Here is a 19,912-nt window from a genome sequence, read left to right on the forward strand (position 1 = left end):
GTTTTAATCAATAGTTTGCATGTTTCGTAAACACACACACACATATCTTGTCTTGTTGTTGTACTTTCCTCGAAAATTTGTGAGATATTTAAATTTTATTAAAGCTGCTGCAGTTTGTCAACCTTGTTTGTTGTTTTCTTTAAGACAATACTCACTGTTGTTTATTTATTGTTTTGATTGCTATGCAAATTGCATGTAAAGCTCTCATTCATACAATTTCATATATGCAACAACATTCAAGACCTTGCATAGCCTACAAACTTTCATAACTTTGATGACTAAGGTCAAGTTTTGGCCATACAAAGAAAGTTTTAATACCTTTTTAGACATTTGGCTTCTGCAAATATGTGAGTAGAGGGAAGCTGGCAAATGCTGAGTTTGATGAATATCTTCGACAACAGAATATTTTGCCATACAAGAACCTAGTTTTCGACCGATCCTTCCTACTATATGATATGGCGATCCGATGTTAACAAGCTTATGCATGTTTAGGAGGTGCATAGTGAAATTAATAAATGCCGAGTTTGGTTTAGATATCTAGGTTAACAAAAAAGTTTATCTTACAAGAGCCTTCTTTGGCAGCTATACGATATTGTTGTCCGGGCCGTACTGCCTGTACTGTACAGAACAATTTAAGCTGGGCCAATGCAAAGTTTTATGACGACAGCTGAGAGTCTAGTTCGCACGGAAACAGGCAGACGGACAAACGGACATGGCTATATCAACTCGGCTTTTGATGCTAACCTGGAATATATATATACTTTATGCCGTCAGGGATATATTCTTTTATGCGTTACATATTTCATGAAATTATTATATAATATGCTCTACAAGAATATAAAAAGACTACATTATCAAAACCAAAAATCAAAAACAATGCCAAAATTGTGATATATTTTGACTTGTTAGGTGACCAGTCCCTATAAAATATCCCAACTAATCTTCAAACTTGGCCAAAACCAAAACTGAACCCATTTTGTTGACTGAGATCATTTTGGTTTGGCTTAAGCGTGCTTTCTCATTGACTTGGATATTCCTTTTCGTTTTATTGCTGGCAAGTATTGTAAGGTTTCCAGCCAGAAGAGCAAAAATTTAATTATTATGTCAAGACTTTGTTTTATATACATTTGAAGCCTGCTTTGACTCCTTAATGCAGAGCAATAATTGTTTTGTTTATTATCGACAAACAAGAATCGTGGCAAACGTTTGCATAATTAAACCGAGTAAGAAAAACTTATTAAAATTCTTTTGTTTCACATTTTTTCTGCCGCCTTTCACTTAATGTTTGCGCTGGGAACATAACAAATGCGCATATTTAAAACATTTCATGCAATAGCTCGCAATTTTTTGTAATTTTGCTCGACACCTTTTCTGGGGGTGGAAAGAAAGAAATAAAATAAAAAAAAAACAACCGGAATCACCCTCCGTCTTGGCTTCGACGTGCCGGCATTTTTGTTGCCGTTTTGCCCTGCAGTCAAACAATTTTCAAAGCACAAAAAAAAAAGTTCGCATAATGAACTACAGACTGGCAGGGGTGTGAGAAATTAAGTGGGAGGAAGTGTTGGCTCGGCGATAAGAGCTCGAAAAACATTGAAAACAAAAACGAAAATCAACTGCAGCTACTGAAATGGCCTAAAAATCGCATGCCAGTTGGCAGTTCTGTTTGCCACTGAGCGAAAATAATTATTTGCCGTGAGAAGTGCACATAATTCATTCCAGACCACGGGCCACGGCCCATGGCCCGCGCGGCAACGATTGCGAGCAAAAGGCGTAACTACAACAACAAGAAATATGTTAAATAACTGAGTAAAAGGCGCAGTCGAAAACGCGCTTGTAAAAGCAAAAGTGTTTCTTTATACCCTGTACGCTGTTAAGAATTGGGTATATTGTTGTTGACGAATAAGAATGCATGCCCGACCTGAAATATTTGATATGATATTTGATATTTGTTCTCGATCAGCATCAACATTCGACTGGTTTCATAGTCCGTTTATCCCTAGATCTTAGAGACTTTAATAGACAGGCTTTAAAGTTAGTTCTCCCGTTCTTTTTTCTCGTATTCGATCAAAATTGATATCGAGTCCCGTTATCGCGAAATAAATAGAAATCGGTAGGACATTGATACAAATCGATATAAAGTACCGATTTTACAAAATCGATAAGCTTCCATACTTTCTTCCGTTTAAAGATATCGATCAAATTCGATAGCAAGCGACGTTATCACGGTATCGATAAAAATCAAAACCAATCTCCGTTTTCATGAAATCGATGAAAATCGATATCGATATACCTGTTTCTTGGTATTGAGTATTGAGTATGTAGCCTCCCGTATAGTCTACACAATACCAGAACATTCCAATTAATCGATACGTTCGTCCGGTCCCCTCTAACAAAAAGATCTTGTGTGTGTGTGTGTTTTAGTGCAAGATTCAAAGACAAGAAAGTTTCAATTCATGCTACGATAAGTACAGGGTATCTCCCCAACGAATCTCTCAACTTAAACACTGTCTTACGTCTTTTTTTTTCGGTTTGTCAGCCTGTCCCAGAAAGTGCTGGCAGCTCCTTAATATATTCCAGCCTTTGCTTTTTATTCTGTTCTTTTTTTAATGTTTGTCATTTTGGCGACGCTTTGTTTCCGTTGTTGTCGTTGTCGTTGTTGTCGTTGTTGTTGTTGGTGATTTAGCTGCGTGTCGCGCTCGTTTTGCATGTAAATTTGTTGCCTAATTTTGGGCGCATGGCGATTTATGTGCCTCGCCCACAGTCGCGTATATTTCGCTTTTTCCCTTTCTCTATATATTTAGCTCTTGCGTTGTAATTTATGAAATAGCCGGGCTTCATCAACATGCACTCACGTCTTCAGCTGCCGCGCCCTTTCCAGCTGCCTCCCTCCCATTGACATAATGAATGTTTTTCAATTTTATTTATGACATAAATTGTTAATAAATGCAGCTCTCTCACTCGCTCTTTCTTTCTCTCTCTCTCTGTCTCGCTCTCTCTTTATCTCTCTCTTTCTCTCTGACACTCTCTCCCTCTCCCTGTCTCTCTCTGCTCGCTACGTGACGCCGTCGCATCGTCCTTGGCGTATGATTAATGCTTGGCATAAATGAAATGCATTGTAAATAAATTATTACGCATACGCCGCGTTGTTGGCAGCTGCTAATGAAGCTGCTGGCTATTTGAGCGCCTTAGATACACACACACACTAACGCACACAAAGGGCTTGAAAGTTTGCTCAGCTGGCGCTAAAAAGTATGCTATGAAAAATTTGTGTGTGTGAAACTCTTTTTGGACTCGGTTTCGGCTTGATTAAAATTTCATTAACAAAAAGTTGCGGCATACTTTAAAGCATGTGTGCGAGTGTGTGTGTGTGTGTGTGTGAACAGCTGAACACCAGCGCCACCGCAGATTTCGCACACACACACACACACTCAGCTTCGCACACACATGTGCTTTGGCACATAAAACGTTTTTGTTGTTGCTTTTCGCCTGCACGCTTTTCTTGCTTTTTTCCCGCTTTTCTCTGCTCCTTTTTTTCAGCGCTGGCTTTTTGCGCTTGAACGCTTCGTTTGTTTGCCAACTGCCTGACGCCTGTTCAAGGATCTGCCGCCGCCGCAGCCTTTTTATCGCTGTGGCTGTGCGTGTGTGTGTGCGAGTGTGGGAGTGTGTGTGAGTGCCTGTTAAATTGCTTGTTTATGTTTGCCCGCCAAAACAGGCTTCGCAGCAAGTTTCAGTCGCGGCCGCGGCAATCACTTGAAAATGCTCATGTGATTTTGATTTGTTTTAATTTGGCTGGCAACAAAAAAAAAGAACATCAACCATGCCCCGCCCACACACATCAGCCCCCTTCGGCTGTTTACTTTATCTGGCACAACAAGCGACTGTTTACTTTTTGTTAATGTTTTTGTTTAGGCTGTTGATTTTATTACAAAATGTTGCTGCCATCGTTCACTCCGTTAGCCAAACGAGCATATTTTGTATTTAATGAGCTCTTGTTGGGCTGAGAATTATGCGTGCTTGGCAAATAATTGTCGAATTTATGAGATGTGTATACAAAGCTATAAATGATATCTGCAAAGAGCAGGCATTTCCTTAACAAAAGTTTTGTAAAAAGCGAAAGGCTTTGGGTTGCACACAGCACAACCTGTTGAGGAGTGTAAAGGATGGAATTCGATATAAACACATGCTGAATTAAATAAAATGAATATTGAAATAGAGAACCATTTGGAAACTGGGACTCTCATCTATTTTTTGCCATGAACCATACCTAAACATAATTTCCTTAAATAAAGGTTGAGCTTGGAATATATAAACCGTTGAGGTCGACTCAGCTCAAAGCAGAAATAAAAACCAACTTTGCATTTATCTGCGTCTCTTAATTAAAAGTCTTCAAAGCAACTGCCACAATTACTCGTCCAATATTTCTGGAATTTCTAGATGCTATAACCCTTGGAGGTGTTGCCCGTTTTCCATCCTTTCCTTCCTTTTTTTATCGCTCATAATGCCAGTTAAATTTAATTGTTAACATTTTGATTTTTCGCTTGTTCGTCTTCTTCTCTGCTCGCTCTTAACTTATCAACCTGTCACGTACAGCTTTTGGCACTGGCCAGGAATCGACTTAACTACATGCCATAATTATAATGCCAACATCAGCGTTAATTTAACCCAAACCCCAGCACAATCCGCTCTTCTGTCGGCGCTAATCCACTTCAGCCAGCGACTCATACCCAAAGGCATGTCAAGCATTTAATTACTGGCCATCACAGGAGCTTAAAAATCCTGCCGGTTGCTGCTGCTGCTGCTGCCGTTGTCCTGGCAAATCCACTTCGTTAAAATAATATTAAGCCAACGAAAGGATCCAACCCGAAGCGGAATTCATCAACATTTGCGCGCCTTTTGCCTGCCTTTTGCCTCTGCTCACAAAATGTTACGCAAAATATTTTCATTAAAATGTCAAAAATATCTGCAAATATTTTGCGCAGACACGCAAAACTGGACGCAAAATAAAAACCAAAAGTAAAAGTGCTCTTGTTGAGAGTATGCTGCCAAGAGATACCCTGTAAAGAGAGGCGAGCTGCCCATACAAATATTCTAGCTTGCTTCTAGACATATGTATACAAAAATGCACACATACACATACACACACACACACACACAGACAAACAATCCGCTAACTACATACTTTATGTAGCGGCGGTGTTTCTTCCTCTTTCCTCGGGCCCAGTCTATGGAAAATGCATTCCTAGATAACTAAGCTGTTTATTTTACAATCTTTATGAAATTTTTAGGCTTTGCAAATGACAACCAAAAGCTCGCGCATCCAAAACCCCAAAGTTCTATATCAAGCATTTCGCTTCTTTTTAATTTTTACAAGGATGGAAGGGGGTATTTAAAATATGATATACTCTGGATCTGTGCATACCCTAAGAGAACCTACATACCAAATTTGGTGTGTGTAGCTCTTATAATCTTCGAGATTTGCTTAAGAAACGTTGTCTTATAATCGACATTTATCGATATCATGAAAATATATCACAATAGACAAACTAGATCTCCTCAGCTCGACGACTTTTATCAGAATATGTATAGGCAGTCGCAAGAGGAAGTTTTTTACCTCTTATTTAGAAACGCACAAACCTATATAGAGTACCCCTTTTACCCATTTACAATGATTACAGGGTATACAACAACGAAAAAAATGGAAAAAGGCAAGCAAAACTGGCAAATGGAAAAAGGTTTCTCTATTTGTTAAAGCGCTCAACATGCAGCGGCCAGAATTTGGCCAGTAGCAGGCAGGCAGTCAGGCAGCCAGGCAAACAAGCCAGTGCCAGTGAATCGTCGAGAGAGTCGTTAAATTGTTTTCATTATCCTTGTAAGCCGGGCAGAGCCAGCCGAGCGCTCTGTGGCTGTGGCCAGCGCACTTTGCCCGCTTCGACCCGCTTTCGGGGTTGCCCTGGCAATTAAAACCGCAATGCAAATGAGCTGTGCTTAATGCGCCCGTCTATGTGTGTGTGTAAATGTGTGTGTGTGTGTGCGTATATACACTCTCCCAATAGTTTGCGGTGCGGGCATAGAAAAATTTTAATTGCGCTGTCGGGACGCATTTTTTGTTGTTTTTTTTGTTGTTGTTGTTTAGAAAAGCGCTTAGACAGCGCTTCAAGTGCGTAGCCAAAGTCGTGGCATGGGCCAAATTATGCCTCAATTTGATATGCTATATGCACACACACACACACACACACACGGGCAGACACATGCTTCGTTTGCTGTGCCGTGTTTCCGTTTCATTTGTAATTAATTAAATTACTTCCGCTTAAAGTGCGCTACCAACATGGCGCTGCGGTCCATGCTGAGACGTTGGCCGCCCCAATCCCCAGATCCAATCGACTTCTCAATTACGTTGCTGCAGTCAAACCCCCCACCGAGCCTCCCTTCCTCTCTCTCCCTCTCCTCCTCTCTTTCTCTCTCTCTCTCTTTCTGTTGCTCTGTTCATTGCGTTGTAATTAAGAAGACATTTCACCCGGGCATCCTTTAATCTGTGCGTTTTATTTGCGTCCTTTTGGCTCGGCAGCCGGCTGCGACTTGTTGTTTACTTCGTCGCACGAGTGCACCCGATTCCGTGTGTTCCTTGTGCCCCAAGATTTGCTTTGGTTTTGCTTTAGTCCTGCCAGTCCTGTGCTAGTCCTGCGGCTGCCGTTTTAATCTGTGGCAATGGCTGCTCTGTCTGCTGAGCTGAACTGGTTGTTATTTCTTGCCCAGGCGCACGCTTGATTAGACGCCTAATGAGGTGTTGACTATGGGCATCTAATGATTGCCACACACTCACACACACTCTCACACACACTCACTCACACACACACATGCAGACTTGCCTTGCTTTAAAGTCAATTTTAATTAAATTTTTATAAAGCTTTTAACACATTTTTTCCGCTCTGTTTTATTGCAGCTGCAAACGTGGCCCACTGACTGCTCAATGAAAAGTTTGGTTGCCGTCGAAGCAACGTGAGTATGCAAATGAACACACACACACACACACACTCACACACACACACCCAACTATGCTACAAATGGCTGCCTTTGTTAGCGCTTTGCATTTCACTTTCATAAGCTGCTGGCCCCAAAAAGTATGCTACGAAATTGTGAAACCAACTGCCCGAAGGCAAATGCTTTTGCGTATTTGATTCGTTTTCATTAAAAACACTAAATCGAATTAAATAAATAAAAGCTTACAACAAAAATACAACCCAAATTACATGTGTAAAATAAAAACAACAACACTTAACTCTCCCCCTCTCTCTTTGCTTTACTTTTTATTTACATGAAATTCGGACCTGCACACAATTAAAATTCAACTAAAATTGAAAATGAAATTGGCAAACTAAAAAAAAAAAAACACACACAACAAACGGCATTCAAAAATTGGCAACTAATTGGCGAAAATATTCAACTGTGAAATTGGCAAACAACTAAAACAATAAAAAAAAATACTAATATAAAAATACCCAAAAAATACTGTGCTGCCCGCTATAAACAACCACCCACAAAATCATATTAACAACAACAAACAAACAACAATAATCACCATCATCATCATCATCAACATCATCATCAACATAATCATCATCATCGCCATGAACATCCTGCAAAATCCTGCTATTTATGCGCTTTGTGACGTCATATTGCCGCGACCCCTGACCAACCAAATCGCTAACAACCCCTGTGGCCATGCCCAACCCCTACCCCTACCCTCTCGCCACCTCCCCCCCCCCCCCTGCCAATTGTTGTCGCTTGTATTTATGTGCATTTTTGTGGCTGCCCAAACCCCCCAACCCCTGCGCTCCCATCCAAATATTTTCATATGCGTTTTCATTTTCGCTTTCTATTTGCCGGTTTTATGCAACCATCTGCCCCGCCCCCTACGCCCTGCGATCCCATTTTTGTTTATGCTTCACGCTTTCGATTTTCATTTTCTTTTTTTTTGCTTTTCGTTGCCAATTTCCGCTTGAATTAATTCTGTGTTTAAATCTGCGTCTGGTTGTCCTCGACCGGGTCCTCATCCTCCTTCTCCTCCTGCTCCTGCTCCTTCTCGTCGCCTGCAGTTTGCTGAAGTAGCGCGCGACCCCTGCGGTTAGTGGCCCCCACTGTACAGAATTTAATAAAGCCCGCAGCAGCTCCCCCCCTCCCCCCTACTCGTACGTGTGCGGGGGTGTGCTGTCCGGACTGGGATCACACGCAGCGCGACAAAAGCCGCCCGCAGCGCTTTTATATGCGCACATAATTCAAAAACACTGCAAAAGTTAATGCCCAAAAGCGACGGCGCAATGATAACCAACAATAATTTGGATTATGAGAAGAGCTGCCTGACAGCGGCCACAGCAGCAGCAGCAGCATCAGCAGCCGACGCTGCGGCAACAATTGCCAGCAGCAAAAGCAACGGCAGCAACAGAAACGGCAGCGCCAGCAGCAGCAACAATTCATCGCCCACCGCCGACAACCAAAACAACTCCAATTCGAATTCGAGCTCGCATTCGATAACGAGTTCGCATTTGAATTCGAATAACAGCCCCCAGAGCTCATACTTTAATCGGTTCGATAATCGCATTGCCGCCAATCTGGCAGCGGTCATAACAGGCGCTCGTTTCCGCTCCTCCTCCTGCAACAGTCGCCAGCAGCAGCAGCAACAGCAGTCGCAATCGCAGCAGCAGCAGCCACCCCACAGCCAGGCCCGGCAGGTGAACAACAGCTCGCGATCCTCTTACCACTACCTGAGCGCAACGCGTGGCAGATCGACATTGAGCACAGCCACGCCCCCATCGCCAGCCAGCCTGGGCAGGCGGCGACCATTGCATCTATTCACCCAGGCGAATCTCAAGTAAGTAATTAGCTACACTCAACAAAAATTGTGGCTCTAAATTTAACAAAAGTTGCCTTGAATAAATATTTTATATCAGGCTAAATTTTTAGCTACATTTGAAGGCAATTTTTGAAAAATTTAGTAACTAAATTTTACTTCGAGTGAACTTTGCGCTTCCTTAGCAGCAACTGCGCCCTAAAAAATCCCCATCCTCTAAGCTTAATCATGCTCATCGCACACTTAACCACCACAATAATCACCCTACACTGATTTAACAAAAAGTCCAGCTCAGAATTTGGAAATGATATATGCCTCTCCCTATAGCTGCAATGAGAACGAGAAGGTGGCGCAAACGCCCAGCTCCGATGAGGATAACTCGCCCACAGAGCTGAACAATTGCAAGCGCCTCACGGACAAGCCGCCGCTGGTGAGTAAAAGCAGCCCAAATAAAGCCCCATTGTCAGCCCTATGAGCCCGCAAGAATACCCAAGCATGCTCAAATAACCACCTAGTAACCCCAACTAACCCCCAAAGAAACCTCAAGAAAAGCCAAACAAGCCTGTGAATCCCTTGTAAATGAAGATACAAAGAGGGCATAATAGTTTTGTGTAAATGCATGTAACAGGCAGAACGAAGCATCTCCGATCACAAGTGTATATATTCTAGATCAGAACGAAGAGCTGAGTCATTTAAGCCGTATCTGTCAGCGGGTCGATCTATGTGTTTGGACGCATCGATCTCGGCAACTACAAGACATAGAGACTAAAAATTAGAAATATATACTAAATATATATTTTTTTTTATATGTCCTTCTATTTTCATACTATCGTTCAAACTCAGTTATGAGCTATCGATTTTCGATATATCCTTTCATTTTCATTCTACCGAAAAAAATCAATTGTGAGATATCGATTTAAAAGCCTTACTCGAAGATTATGAGAGCTAGATACAGCAAGCTTTGTAAGTAGGCTCTGATATAGTCTACATATAATACGTTTTTTTCAATTCTTAGAAACGTTTTCCTACTCCTTAAAATAAGAAGATTTATAGAAAAAGGTACTAAAAAGGTAGACTCTTGCGCTTTAGTATGTACGCACTATTCTAGGCAATATTAAAGCCCTGAACATTTCATAAAGAGGGGACCATAAGCACCGAAGTTAATGAAGAATACATTTCATATATATAGTGTGTGATAAGGGGAAGAAGAAGCGCAGCCACTGCATGAAGTGTGCGTGCTTGTGTGTGTGTGCATGTGTGTTTTTGACTATATGTGTGCATATGTATTAAAGATAGTTCGAATGCTTACAACGGGTATCTCCTAGTCGTGTAATCCCCTCCTAGAGCTCACTTGCATATTTGTCCTTTTTTTGGTTACCAAATCGTCTTAAGTTTTCAATCGAAGTACTCAAATTCAACCCCAAACCCCACAACACCCTCTCCCCCCTCCCCCACCCTCCACTCGTACAGTCCTCAATCATTGCATATTTGATATGTTTGTTCTTTGACTTTGATAAGGGTGCTTTCAACCCCGTCAACTGCGGCCATTTATTGGTTTCTTGTCATACGCAATTTTGTGCGCAAATATTTCCAAAATTTATGAATTTTTCTCTCGTTGTTGTTGTTTTGTTTTCCTATTTTTGCTTTGTCTATTCCGCTGCATTTGACGCTTTCTATGAATTATTGGCAAAATAAAGTGTGCGACCAAAAAAAAAAACATCAAAAGCTTTTGGCTAAGCGCAGCTAAACCTGACGGCTTGGCTTCTTTTGGCTTCTTTCGGCCAGCCCCAGCCCTTTAGCCCCAAATCGCTATCAACTTTTTTTGAGTGTGGGAAAAGTATAAAAAAAGTTGGGTAACTTTTGAAGCAGCCCCTAACCTGAACTGTCCCATTCCCTGGCAGACTTACAGACCATTTGCTGGCATTTATGTGCACTTAAGAAATGGGTAGGGTATGACAGTTTTTATGTCAACTATGCAACGGTAGGACAATGCGTATTTCCAGCTAAATGAAAGCTGACAATATGCAAGGTTGGAATATTACAATTATTATAAAACTATACAATTAAAAAAAATGATTAATTATGAAATGTTAAATAATTTTATTATTTTGATTTTTTTCTTGACGCCCTACAAACTCATCTAATAGCCAATTTATGGCTACAAATTTAAATGGGGAAACCCTTAAAACTTTGTTTTCTATATGAGATTTATGTTTCTGATTTTTCACATATTTTAAGTGCTATGCCAGATCTACAGATAATACAAGCCATTAATCAATAGCTTACAATTCTTATGCAGCGGCTGTGCTTCTTTCCCACATAATCTGTGGAAAAGGGATTCCTTGATTAACTTTGGTGCTTATAGTACGATTTTTACCAAAATTGTAATGCCTCAATATGGCATACAATAGTTTCTACATACCAAGGTGGAATTCTCTACCTTTTAAAAGTACATTTTTCTCTATCTTTTGGTACATTGGGAATTATATGAAAAGCTAAATACCAAGTTTAGTGTGTCTAATAAACCTACTCTTTAAAACAATATTTATGGATATTATGAAAATGTGAGAGATGCTTTCTTTTGCCGGTCAGATACATATGCATTGAAGAACAATTTACCCTATTAACCCCCTTCAAGCGCATTTGTTCAAATTATTACACGTCTAGTCGAGCAGGCTCTGTAGTACAACTTCTCAAAGGGTATTCAAACTTTGCTGTGCTATAAGATAAGCGGTCTTTGTGATTGTTCGCCTACAACGCGTATTTTTGGCTATTGTCATAAGATGTACAGAGAGAAGGAGAGCTAAAGAATTGTAGAGAGTTGGAGAGAGAGAGGAGAACGTTGAACTGTTTCACATGTGCAATGTTTATCAAATGTTTTGTCATTTCGTTTTTTCTGTCACGTGTTTCCTTGGAACAGGGCTAGTATAGGAGCGGAGAAACTTAGCATTGCACAACTTTGGCCTTCAGTTGGATGCTGATGCTGATGCCCCGTCTTCGACTTTGAGTTGAGGCACGTTGTTTTCATAAATTTTGCGCCTTAAATATTCATACCGAGACAGGCCACACATAGAGAGGCAGCTGTGCGCAGTCGAGCATAGTCTATGCGATAAGTACGTGAGAGTTTATTCATATGAGAAAGTCGGCGAGAGAGACAGACAGACAGACAGACAGAGAGACTCTTAGAGAATCGTGTGCTCATGTGTGCTATATGTGCTCCGTGCACGGGGCGTATGCGTAATGTGTTTGTCTTATTTATGGCCCGATTGCTACTGGCGCGCATTATGATGATTACATTTTGAGCTAATGGCCCTTAAATGGAGCAAAAGTGCAGCCAAAATCAACAGTCGACAGCCAAACTCAATTCTCCTGTCACACTTGAAGCAATTGCCGAAAAAAAATTGAAATTCTGCAGCATGGTTAAAATCGAAAGCGAAAACCAATCAGTTGGCTCTAATGGCAAGCCATAAATATTTTCAGCATTCCCCGAATGTAAATACCAAAATGCTTGCCTCAAGGACATGAACCAGAAAGAAAAAACCTAAAAACAAGAAGAACAAATATATACAGCACACACATATGTCGAAAAAAAGGGTTCAACTTTGGCATTTTTCATATTGGTTGTTTTACGCGCAGTTCACAGAGTGAAAGCGGGTATATTGGTTGTGTGCCAGGTCCCTCTGGCTGACAAATCTAGAGTTTAAGCTCAGGATTTATACATGTGTCTATCTGTGTTTGATAGAGTATTAAGAATTTTGTTTTTACTTGTTGCGGGCAACTCGAGTTGATTGTTGACAGCTTTTGAGCTACTCACCCCATTTGACAGCTAGAAATCCTTAACAGAACGAGACAAAAATCATTATCCACAAATTGCCTTGACTTTATATTTAACAAAAAATCCTTTATAGCCAACCAAAAGTCCTTAAAAGCCAGATCAAGAGTCCCCAACTCTATTGAAGACCTGATGCTTGAGGTCGTCCGGAGACTTATTAGTTCCTTATGATGCCTGTAGTTCTTGTAAGTCGCTGGGAATGGTGTTGGTTGTTTCTTTTTCCAAGACAATGACTGGAAACTAACTGAATCCTATCCGCGGGCACGATAAACCTACCCGGATCACCCAGTGCCCAGTCTGTTACCAAGCCTCTTTTCTAACTGTTGTTGTAACCAAGGCTGGAAACCCAATAAATATTTGTTGGTGGCTGTTTTTATGCCTTAAACCAACTGCTTGTCTTTTCGTCTTGTGAATTCCTTTTCCACATCCATAACACCAGGTTTTGCATGGATCGTCTTCTATTTAAAACTAACTATGAAGCAATTTAATTTTTGATAAATAATAGAGATGAACGATGAGCTTCGATTTGGGCCCAACTTGTTTAAGTTCTGGGGCTGGCTCTTACTCAAAAGTTTCTTATTTATAGAAACAATTATGATTTAGCTCAGAATTGGCTCGTTTTTTTTTTTTTGGCAACTGGCTTGGCTTACGCTTCAGTTTAACGTTAAATTAAATGTTGATTCCGAGCTCATTCGATTCCAGTTTGCAGCCAGAGTCATTGCCGACTGTAAACAGAGTATTGTGCAGTCGATGCTTGCTGTTAGCTGCCTGATGTTTTGTCAATAAATCAATTTCGTTAAAAACATAACACGCATACGCCACGTGGCAACCGTTTTTGCTATGGCTGTTGCCTTCTGGCATTACATAGTTTTTCAATATGCCTCCGACTCGGCTGGCGCTGTCAATAACATCATTTTGTGGCAGGGTGGCGGCTGCAGCGCGATAAGCAAATTAATTTTTGGCGCGCTCAGTTGATAGGGGCTGCTAGGGGAAAGGAGGCGTGGCAGCAGCGGCTACCCTAATTGTGCCCGTCGGCAAAGTTGCCGTCGTCGTCGTCTGCTTGGCTGCCTGATTCAATTTCAGATAAGCAAAATAAAGCAGCAGGCAGCAGCAGCAAGCTGCACATGCGACCAAAGACAAATGCGATGGGACACATTATGCACTTCACCCGCATAACAAGAGGCACACACACACACACACACACGCATACTCTCTCTATAGCCGGAAATGACGCGCTGTCTGCTGCTGGCTCTGATCCCGTGTTACCCTCTGCTGCTGCTGCTGGCGTTGATGCATCGATGCTGTTGACTCGTTGCCGCTAAATGTTTGTTTAGCAACTGCAACAGGACAACTCCAGAGAGAGAACGCCCAGGCCAAATATATCGTTGCGCCAGCCTCCATTTCCTGGCTGACATTGAGCGACAGCAGTCGACAGACAGCCACATGTGGCCGGGGCACGACACGCCTACTTCTGCTGGTATCATGCACGGAGGGCCAAATAATATTTTTGGCTCAACTGCCATAAATAATATTTTGTGGCCCGCTCATACACATACACACACACGCCCAGACATGCCCACAAAGGCCACACAGCCGCCAGCCCTCAATCTGTTGCCTGATTTAAACGTGGCTGACTTTTACCAATTTTGTGGGGCTGTGCCCCTCAAGCAGCCCGCCGCTGACCCCCAAGCAAACAGTTTATTAAATTTGCATAAATGCTCGAATGGAAAATGCTGCACGGCCAGGCCACATGCAGCACAGTGCACGTGCCACCTATTTGGGCAGCTCGCTGCCAGGCAACAGCTGCCGCCAATGTCCCGACTGCCAGTTCATTAAGCCAGCGTTCCAATTAGTCTGTCACACACTTGCTTTATGGCAACAGCAGCAAATGTAAAATGGGGAAAAAACCTTATGAAATTGAAATCAAATTCAATTTGAAACTTGCCAGGAAACATATCAAAGACAAGCCATAAGTAAATGAGCAGAAGCACAGCAGTACACAAAAAGTAATACACAAATATCTCAAAAAAACGAATTCCGAGCTAACCAAAAAAGAAGTAGTAAAATATACCCAGCTGCTCGACTTGCAGTTACCCTGTAAATATCGTATCTTTAAAAATACTTGCCTACTTTTTATACTTTTAACCCAAAAACTTGTGCTGAAAATCGATATTTATCGATTTCGGAAAAGGACAGTAAGAGCAACCGCATACTGGAAGCAAACATGATTTGACCAACAGAATTGAATCTCAAATATGAAGTCTTTAGCTTTTAAGATCTCTGAGTCTTCATGCCAGACAGACAGACAGACAGACAGAGACACGGACAGAGAGGCAGACAGAGAGAGGGACATAGTTAGTTCGCCTTCTCTGCTGATGTTGATCAAGAATACATTAACTTTATGAATTGGCTGCAATTTATATACATTTGTACAACTTTAACACACCATTTTTTGCCCATTTTAATGGTAACACAACTTTAATATACCCTTTTCTCATGCATTATCAATGGGTACAGTACCGCAAAGTAGACTAAAATTTTTGATTTGTCCTTCATTTGCTTGTCGAAAGTTTGTCTTAAATTAAAGTTGGCGGGCATTTTTGGCTGGCAAGAATAAAATTCCATGATTTTCTATCGTTAAGTATAATAATATCATACGAAGATCCTAAGTTTTCCAAAATATCAGAAAACGCCGCAACATGTTTGCATATAAAATCTAAAGGCAGACAAATGGGTACAGGATATTATCCTATTGAACAGATTTACGTTTTGTTATCTCTTTATGTTTTGGGATTAGCATTGATCGCATAAATAGCATTATTTACATAGAATTCATATTTCCATACGAGCTCAGAAATGTCTGCAAAAAAATAAATCTATAAAAGCTGCAGCAAACATGTTCAGCTAAGCTTTTTGATGCTGTTTACATAGCCAAGTGTGTGTGTGTGTGTGGTGCCGTGTAAATTGTGTAAAAATGAGCTTCGCACTGTGTGAAATCAGTGTGCAATGCGCCGTGAAATATGCAAAGAATGTTTGCTTAAGCAGCCTAAAAGTATGCAGCGCTCGCGCCTGTTAAATTATGCAGCAATGAGCAAACAATTGCTGTCAGGCTTGCCAGGTAAAGGCAACCGCCAAATGAAAGCTGCACCGCCGCCGCCGCGTCTCATTGTCAATGTCGCCTTAAATTATGCCACACACACACACACACAAACACACAAACACACGCATACACGGACACGAAGCGCACACAGCTGTAGTCTACTTTCAGACGCAGCCATTGTGAACAGCCAGACAGACTTTTCAAAGCCACTGACCCCAAAAAAGGGAAATAAAAATAAACGAAAAAGAAAAATAGCAGGAAAAACATTTTTTGGCGTGCCAAAGACTAAATACCCTATCAGATAAAGACTATATAATATACATATATTTATTAAATATGCCTGACATTTTTATACATGAGCACAACACAAAGTTTCCATAGAAAATCTCACTTTAAAGTTTCCTTGGAAATTATATGATATGGAACTCTGCGCTCTTAAAGGCTGTTTGGTTAAGATATTTTGTGAAAAAAAGTATTTCGTACATTTAATTTGTATCGATAGATAAAAAGATTTAGCGAATTGATAAGGACTTTGCTATAAGCAGGTAAATGCGATTTTTCATATCAGAAATTGTCGTATGACAACTATAAGATATAGTAGCCCGATTTTGGTAAAATATGTAGGGAGCATATTATATATAACAGATGTCTAGTATGGTCGAGAGCTTATTTTTAGCAAACCCTTCCTATGGCAACTATATGATAGAGTAGCCCGATATGGATAAGATATATAGAGAGCATATTTAATCTAACAAATGCCTAGTTTGGTCAAGACATCTTTAAAAACGAAAAAAAGTTATTCATACAAGAACTTTATCTTCGGCCAATCGTTGACATGGCAGCAACTATATGATATAGTGACACGATCCAACCGACTTCGGCTTGAGCCAAAAAACGGATTTATGCCAAGTTCTATATATATATATAGCCCGAAAAATAAGAGACTTGCTTGGAAAAGGACTGAATTGTCTACATCAACACAACTCTCTATGCTGACCAAGACAATATAAGTGGCTTATAGCCTCAGCGCTGCTTTCTGCAATGCGTCGCACACTTCGTGACAATGTGTGCATACCCTCTCTGGCAGTGTATGGAAAGGCAGGCGTGGCGAACATGATCTCAACATGCGCGCACAAGTGCAGCTGAATTATCGCCGCCTGTTCTCAGTTTCCTTTATGCCCACATAGTTTTTTTTTTGCAGTTGTACTACTGTTAGTCCTGCGGCACATTTCCGCTTAGCACGCCACTTCCGCATCCGCCGCATCCGATGCCTTGCAACATTTTTAGCGTCCGTCGCGTGCAATGCGAGTCGGCGTCTGTGACTGCGACTGCGACCTCCTCCTCCTCCTGCTCCTGGTCGGCCTTCAATTTATGCGGCAGCCTTTTATGGCCAGCCCTTTTCTTTGGGCGCACTTCTCTCTGGTAATTCCTAGTCCAAGCATCCGCTTCCTGTTTAAGTGCAGGCGCAAAACTTTTTGTCTAGTTGCGGTTTTTGGTAATAAATTCTTGCGCTTTTCTTCCTCCTTTTTTTTGCTTTTTTTTCGCTTGTCTGCGGCACGCCCACGCCCGCCTTGTAACCCAGCTTACAAGGTGTTTAAATTGTAGTTAATTTTGTTGCCACTTGAACGCGCTCTGCCTTTGTACACAGATCCTTTAATGCAACGGCTACGGCTTTATTTTCAGGTTAAGCGCCTGACCATGGGTCTGCTGCGCCACAACGAGGAGTCACGCCCGCTGGTGGCAAATGTCACCCCGCTGAGTGCAGCTGCATTGCTGAAAGGCGAGAACAGCCAGCCCATCTACTCGAACGGTTACATCAATGAGGACTCGTACATCGATAGCAAATTCGGAGACTCTTGCCGCCAATCCCTGACAGCCATACCCATGCTGGACAATGTCAACCTGAACGACAACAGCGAGTTCAATCTGAAGAAGCGCTATCTGCGCGAGACCAGCAGCGGTAGGTTTCGCAGAGAGCGCTCCAAAACGGAAGATCAAATTGCAATTGCAAGCATTTCATTTACAGCCAACTCCAGTCCCAAGATCTTTGCCAATCGCCTGCGTGTTAACAATGCAGCAGCCGCAGCAGCAGCAGCAGCCGCAGCGGCGACTCTGGCAGCGAATCAGCGCAGCAGCAGCTTGGCGAACACACACAGCCACGAGCAGGATGTGGAGGAGGAGTCGGATACGGAGCTGAAGGATGCCTGCTGGTATCAGGCGGGCATCTCGCGTGACATCGCCATCGAGGTGCTGCAGAGCAAGAGTCCCGGCGCATTTCTGGTACGCAAGAGCAGCTCCAAGCCCGGCTGCTATGCGCTGACATTGCGCGTACCCTCGCCGCCAGGACCCAAGATAGCCAACTATATAATACTGCGCTCGCCACGAGGCTACAAGATTAAGGTAAGTAGCTGTTTGACATTGGTTGCGATTAGTTTTGCCCATGCTCGGCCGTTGTTTAGGGCTTTCGCAAGGAGTTCTCCAGCCTGAAGGCGCTGATAACCCACCATTCCGTAATGCCGGAACTGCTGCCCGTGCCGCTGGCCATGCCCAGGCCCACAAATATGTCCTCATCGCGCCGCAATCTGGACGACTTTGATACCTACGATTCGCTGCAGATGCTGCTCAAGTATCTGCGCGCCAAGAATCTCGAAACGGAACAGTAGCCAGAGAGTTATACTCAAGTCTATACGGAACTCGGATCTCATACTAATACAATTCTAGCACAAGATTGCATTTAAGTAAGCATGAAAAGCAAAATAATTTTGCCTAAAAATATTCTATACCAAAAATGTGATACTCTATGAAAAGAAAAAGGACACAAAGCACACACACACACACACTCATACACACACATTAAATACACTACTCAACACGAATAACTGCAAATGAAACGCCTAGCTGATAAATGGTGAAAATAATTCTAGTTTAGTTTGCTTTTTTCTGCAATATGGAAAAGGAATATGGAAAGAAAATGGAAAAGGCTAGGCAGAGTGAAATTGAGAAAGACGCTATCTATTCTAGTTTCCCACCCTCCACTTCTATACATATACATTTTAAAATGATTTGTTCTGACTGATTGACGGACTGATTAGCTGACTGGGTGACTAACTGGGTCACTAGCTGACTAATTGATGGACTGACTGATTGACTGATTGACTGACGGACTGACAGACTGACTGACTGACTAACTAACTGACTGATTGACTGACGGACTGATTAAGCAACTGAATGACAGATTGGTGATCAACGCATAGGTAAAACCTAAGAAGACGGGATTTGGCTAGTTTCACCTGCAATTGTGGAACACAGGCGAAAAAAGATCGTATGAAGCTTGTTTGTTTTTCATACAAACGGCTTCAAACTCACTTTCAAAGAGCTTTGTCAAAATGCACTTGAGATAAGTTTCATACTTTTCGAAAAATCTGGATAGTGAAAATTAAAGTTTTTATTTTCTAAGCTCTAAAGCCTGCAGAAAACATGTTTCACCAATTGATGACTGAAAATTGTTTTGGAATTGGTTCACCGATTGCTTGTTGACCACGAACAATTTAACTAACTTAAACTCTAACTCTTACCTTATTTGTATTGATTCTCTGACTTTTTCCAATCCAATTATGCATTTCATTATTCAAACATTTTCCATTGCGCAAAACCTGGCAAAAAAAAAAATCAAATAAAAATTATACTAAATAATTAATATAATAATTAATTAAAAATGATATATATGTATTACAAATTATATGTTAAATGTTGTTGCTGCTTCAATTGTTAAGCGTAAATAAATGTACTAAGCAAAAATTGCGTATTTTAAATTAAGATAAACAAATTGCAGAAAATAAAACCTAAATATGTATATAATTCACTACCGTAACATAATTGAGTAAATAAAGTTATTTAATTTATATACAACCAAAAAAAAATAATGAAATAATATAAATAAAACATCCCACACATAAATGAAAATACTCGAATTTTAATAATAGTAATCAATTTCTCATTATGCAAATTTTGTGCACGGCAGCTGCGCGGCCAAATAAATTTTCGCACGTTAATTATGGGTTGGCCTTTTAAGAGCGACATAATTTCTGATTTATATTTATGGCCATGTCATGCGTAACCCAATTCCGCATGGAAT

General features: G+C 41.3%; 1 protein-coding gene across 2 annotated transcripts in view; it reads left to right on the plus strand.

The window, feature by feature from the left end:
- PVRAP (PVR adaptor protein) overlaps positions 1-18,820 on the plus strand; it is a 40,123-nt gene extending 21,303 nt beyond the window's left edge. Inside the window, exons 2-7 of one of the 2 annotated variants that reach the window (XM_064690195.1) lie at positions 6,941-6,996; positions 8,094-8,866; positions 9,173-9,275; positions 17,461-17,737; positions 17,804-18,177; positions 18,237-18,820. In XM_064690195.1, coding sequence (XP_064546265.1) covers positions 8,295-8,866; positions 9,173-9,275; positions 17,461-17,737; positions 17,804-18,177; positions 18,237-18,440 — 1,530 coding nt within the window. In that variant the 5' untranslated portion in view covers positions 6,941-6,996; positions 8,094-8,294 and the 3' untranslated portion in view covers positions 18,441-18,820. The remainder of the gene's footprint in view (positions 1-6,940; positions 6,997-8,093; positions 8,867-9,172; positions 9,276-17,460; positions 17,738-17,803; positions 18,178-18,236) is intronic. The other variant, XM_064690196.1, reaches the window with a different exon arrangement.
- Positions 18,821-19,912: the final 1,092 nt, after the last annotated feature.

The sequence above is a fragment of the Drosophila montana genome, unplaced genomic scaffold, assembly GCF_035044405.1.
Source record: "Drosophila montana isolate Dmon_TW-CO22-7 unplaced genomic scaffold, ASM3504440v1 contig_3240_1, whole genome shotgun sequence".
In the NCBI taxonomy this organism is placed as follows: domain Eukaryota; kingdom Metazoa; phylum Arthropoda; class Insecta; order Diptera; family Drosophilidae; genus Drosophila; species Drosophila montana.